This window comes from Zeus faber (genome assembly GCF_960531495.2).
Source record: "Zeus faber genome assembly, chromosome: 19".
NCBI lineage: Eukaryota > Metazoa > Chordata > Actinopteri > Zeiformes > Zeidae > Zeus > Zeus faber.
In genome coordinates, this window is record NC_137206.1 from 24854242 (window position 1) to 24859395 (window position 5154).

General features: G+C 50.8%; 1 protein-coding gene across 1 annotated transcript in view; it reads left to right on the plus strand.

Annotated features, from left to right (window-relative positions):
- Positions 1–2739, plus strand: part of and1 (actinodin1) — a gene marked incomplete at its 5' end in the record, with an annotated part of 6538 nt that extends 3799 nt beyond the window's left edge. Inside the window, 3 exons of the mRNA XM_080020460.1 lie at positions 94–525; positions 817–1071; positions 1292–2739. Of these exons, the coding sequence (XP_079876586.1) occupies positions 94–525; positions 817–1071; positions 1292–2428 (1824 nt within the window). The 3' untranslated portion in view covers positions 2429–2739. The remainder of the gene's footprint in view (positions 1–93; positions 526–816; positions 1072–1291) is intronic.
- Between the last annotated feature and the right edge of the window lie 2415 nt (positions 2740–5154).

Sequence of the window (5154 nt, forward strand, 5' to 3'; positions counted from 1 at the left end):
TCCTCATCCTCCCCTCCTCTCCTCGTTCCCCCTCTTCACATCCCCTCCTTCCTCTCTGCCTCTCTTCTCCTCCCCTCCCCTCCCCTCTCTCAGGTCCAGGAGTTGGACCGCATCTACCTGGCCTACCTACAGAACAAGAACCGCGCCGAGGGGCGTCGCTCCTACAAGGCCTACCTGAGCCACCTGTCAGATATCTACAAGTCCTGCGCTGACTCCGAAGACCCCAACTGCGTAGCCTCCTACATGACCCGGCCCAAGCAGGAGGCCCCCAAACCGGAGCCTCCCAAGCCGGCTCCGGTGAAGACCTGTGACCCCACCAAGGACCCCTACTGCCTGTATGCCGCCCTGGTCCAGGGGAAGAGCCCCTACCTGCCACTTGTGCTCCCCGCTGTCCCGGCAGTTAAACCTGCCCTCGCAGCAGTCAAAGCCCCGGCCCCGCTCTACGTACGCTCTGCTGCCCCGGCGAAGGACCCCCAGTCGGGGTACCATTACTACTCCCCCGCCGTGCAACCCTTCCTCTCCAAGGTACACCATCATGGGATGAAGGGGAATTGTGCACCACTGCTTCTAACTGCTGTTTAATGCCAATCAAGCCTATTTTTCTCTTGTCAATATATGTAAATTGAGTTCTGTAGTAATAGAGTAATACTACCTTTTATATGTATAATTAGCTCTATAATGCATCACTTTACAGGGTGAAATTCTTTTTCCAGATAAATTGAATCAGTTCTGGGGGAATTTCCATCATCTCTCTGGCACCGTGCTGGCCTCGCTGACTATGCTGTTCCACCTTCCTTTGTTTGTGCCTGACCACAGGAGCAGAAGGCAGAGCTGCTGCGTATCTGCTCGAGCGACGATGTTGAGTGCCTCCAGTTCCACATGAGAGCCGCCTACGGACACATGCCCTCTGCCGGTCCCCTACCCTCGTACGCCCACCTCGGCTGCGACCCCAAGAAAGACCCCACGTGCAAGCCCCAGCTCGTACAGAAGGCTCCCTCCGGACACTTCCTGAAATACCCCGACTGTGACCCCCTCAGAGATCCCTACTGTGCCTATGCTGCCTCTATGGTGGTACGTAGTTACTCAGGTCAAGTCAAGTTAATTAGTATCTCCCCTTTCCAAACTTAAGTCCCAAAAGTCCCAAATGTAGGCTTGTCATTTATGTACCTACCTAACAGGTCATATTTATTGTATGACCTGCAATGTCACATGATCAATGTCAAATATTGAAGCCCATAAGACAAACCTTAAATAATGGCAGATATGGAACTCTCTGTCTTTGTCCCTCCAGGCACCACGTGCACCTAACCCTCCCGCCGCTGCTGGCCCTGGATCCTGCAATCCTCTGTTTGAAGAGGGCTGCAACCCTCTGACCGCCACCAAGTTCGCCTCCGCCCCAGAGGAAGCCAAGGTGGAGCAGAGAGAAGAGGCCGCTGCCATCCGTGCCGGCCCCCTTGCCGCTGAGCAGCACAACGACCCTTACGCTATGTTTAGAGAGGTTCATTCTAATGCTAACAGGGGGGCTGACCCTTACACCATGTACCGCCAGGCTAGGGCCCCAGCTACATCGAATGACCCTTACACCATGGTCCGCCAGGCTAGGGCCCCAGCTCCATCTAATGACCCTTACGCAATGTTACGCCAGGGTAGGGCCCCAGCTCCATCTAATGACCCTTACGCCATGTACCACCAGGCTAGCGCCTCGGCCCCAGCACCTGCTCCTGCTAATGACCCTTACGCCATGCTGCGCAAATTCATCAGCCAAGCCCAGACGAACGACCCCTACTCCCCACGCATGGCGGCTGCCCCCGAGGTCAGTGATAATGATCCCATGGCCATGCTCCGTGAGGCTGCAGGTTCAATGCAACGCCGTGGCCCAAACTCCCCCAGGCAACAGTACTCAGCTCAGTCCCACTACCAGGAACCAGCCCAGGAGGAAAACAACCCTCTAGGCCCCCCAGGTAAGACCAAGGAAGGCTACGACTGCTTTATCGGCTACGACCTGGAGTGCTACCCAGTGAAGCCCAGCGAGCCACGATCTGGAGCCCACCGCCAAACCGCCTACCCGGCAGAGGCCTACGAGCCTCACCTCAACAGCGACGGCTCAAGGAACGGTGTGCTGGAGCCCTCCAACCTCGATTGTGACCCTGAGTACGACCGTGACTGCCGCCTACGGCGCTACGAGACCGAGCAGGCGCCCTCCGAGGCCCAGCCAGAGGAGGAGCACAGCCAGGGGCCGGCAGAGAGCGACCAGCAGGAGCAGTATGAGGGGGAGCCCTACCAGAGTGGTCAGGAGGAGTCCCACTTGGCCTTCCCCCAGTTCTCCCAGGGCATGCCAAGCCTCCAAGACATGCTGAGAGGCTACGGAGATCAGTTCCACGGGCAGGGTGATCGTAGGGCCTACGCAGATGACTACCGCAAAAAATGAACCCACATATAGTCGCGCAACACACACATACACACACATACATACATCCACACAAAGACGGACATGAGTACGGATTCCCACAGATATCACAGAGAGCAACAACTCAAGAGATCAACTCAGCATCCTGTCCATCTGGAGCAGATATGGGACATGTGAGAAGTTGATGGACAATCTGAGCGGCGTAAACGAAGTACATCTGGAAAGTCAAACAACCAAATGCAAGACATGAACACACACACACACACACATACACACACACACACACACACACACACACACACACACACACACACACACACACACACACACACACACACTCACACCCCCCCCCCCCCCCCCCCCACCCCACACACACACACACACAGACATGCATTCACCCAAATGCACCTGTACATACTACGCGGAAACGTTCAGCTGTTGCAGCGCGCTGGGCAGGCGGAAGGTGTCCACCGCAAGGCTTTCACTCCTCTGGCAGATCCAGACCTGTAGCTGTTCCTCCCCCTTTTTCACACCCGCACGCCCACCAGACCCTCCCCCTGGAATATATAATGACTTCTCAATGCTCCGCTTCGCTACGGCTTTCTACTGTATGCATTGCAAAAGCAAATACTCACGTTTGGCTTGTTTCTCTTTCTGTTTTTGTTCATTTGTACGTTTGTTGTGGTCAATGATTGATGATGTAAAGTTTGGCTTTTTTGTTATGGCTTTTGTTGTCATGTTGAATGTTTTAATAAAAGCTTTCAAAAATGTTTCCTATATTTATTTCCTTTGAAACAATTATATACACCAGCCACAACATTAAAACCACTGAGATATGAAGGGAATAACATTGATCATCTGGTTCCAATGTCACCTGTCAAGGGGTGCGATATATCAGGCAACAAGTGAACAGTCATTTCTTGAAGTTGATGTGTTGGAAGCAGGAAAAATGGGCGTAGTAAGGATCTGAGCCACTTTGACGAGGACCAAATTGTGAAGGCTAGACGACTGGGTCAGAGCATCTCCAAAACGACAGGTCTTGTGGGGTGTTCCCGGTATGCCGTTTTTAGTACCTACCAAAGTAGTCCAAGGAAGGACAACCGGTGAACTGGCGACAGGGTCATGGACGCCCAAGGTTCATTGATGGACATGGGGAGTGAAGTCTCGCCAGTCTGGTTCGATCCCACAGAAGAGCGACTGCAGAACAAATTGGTGAAAAAGTTAATGGTGGCGATTATAGAAAGGAACACACAGTGCATCATGACTTGCTGCATATGGGGCTGCGAAGCTGCAGGCCAGTCAGAGTGCCTAGTGTGCTGGAACAAAATGCCAGATCCATGGAGGCCCCACCTCCATCCCCCAACTTAGTATGAAACATGCCACCTTCAATATCTAATTTCACACCTCTAGAAATAAAAGGACAAGGTATCCAGTCTGCTAGTGTCTTATCCTACTCTTCTTTGACGTGACACTGTTCTTATAACTTTTTCTACTTAATTTGTGACCTTCCATGAATGTGCAATGATGCTCCAACAGACCTCGAGGACCCTCCAGAGGACTCTACTCTCTAGACAATTCCACTTTGCCTAAAATGCCAAGATTTGATCCACAAAGTACATGATATAAACAGTAAAAAGAAAAAAAAAACACTGCTAAAGCTATTATTTGTTTTAGAAAATGCAGAGTCTATGCAGGTATTAATACTTAACAAAATGTAAGACTTCTCTCTCATTCAATATTGCAGTATTATTGCAAGTATAAAGGTGTAGTTGAACTATGAACTGTTACCTTAACAGATTCCTTTAAGCCAGATTAAGGTAAGTGATCGGAAACTGAACTTTTGAATTTCACACATTTTATGACTTTTTAAGGATCCTTCAGGGTATCCTGGACACCCTTGACTGGTAATTTTTTAATGATGAATTCAACTGTCAAACAATTTTTAAATGGAACCCTACCCAGACTGTTTTCACCATCATTTCCGTCCCACTCCCCCTCCAGCCCACCACGGTGGCATAGTCAGTTTGATGTATTGGAACTTTGAACTCAAGCACAACTTCAACGGACACAGAGCATACTGTGCCGTTTTACTTTAAATGGCATTTCAGTTTTTTTGTCTTGCTTTGTTTTGGGCTGGTCTTACCCTCCCTTGACCCCAATTCCACTGTGCCTTCCGTCGGTGCTGCTAAGCTCCGTTGCTCAATTCCAAACACCAAACACACAAACGGCGGGAGCCAGGGCTTGACTTTCATTGATCTGCGAGCACTTGGACGCAATAACTACACCCGGCTGAATTTGGGGAAAAAAAAACCAAACACATGAAACACGTTGCCTCGTTTCAGTTGTAGCAATTGGACTTTGTTTCCAAACCGCTTCCCTTGCCGCTCGACTGAGGCCGTATACTGAGACGTACCTGAGATGATTCCCACCTCAGCCAAGCAGCTCCTCCTTCACAGCGGTTTGTTTTAGAAACATGGACTCATGGACCCGTTGACCCTGTTTTCATCGGTAATAACGGCGGCAGATGAAGGAGGGGGGGTGCAGAAATAGCGCTCAGCGGGGGGGACGGGGCATGCTTGCATCGTCTCATAATCAATGACAAACTGACCACAGAGCAGAGGAACTGAGATGAAAAAAAATGTGATAGTGGAGGTGGTGGAGGAGGTTGATGCACGTCAGAAGGGGATGACTGGAAAAAGGGCAGGAAAGATGTTTCTTAGTAGCAGAGCTTAATAGTGGATTATGAA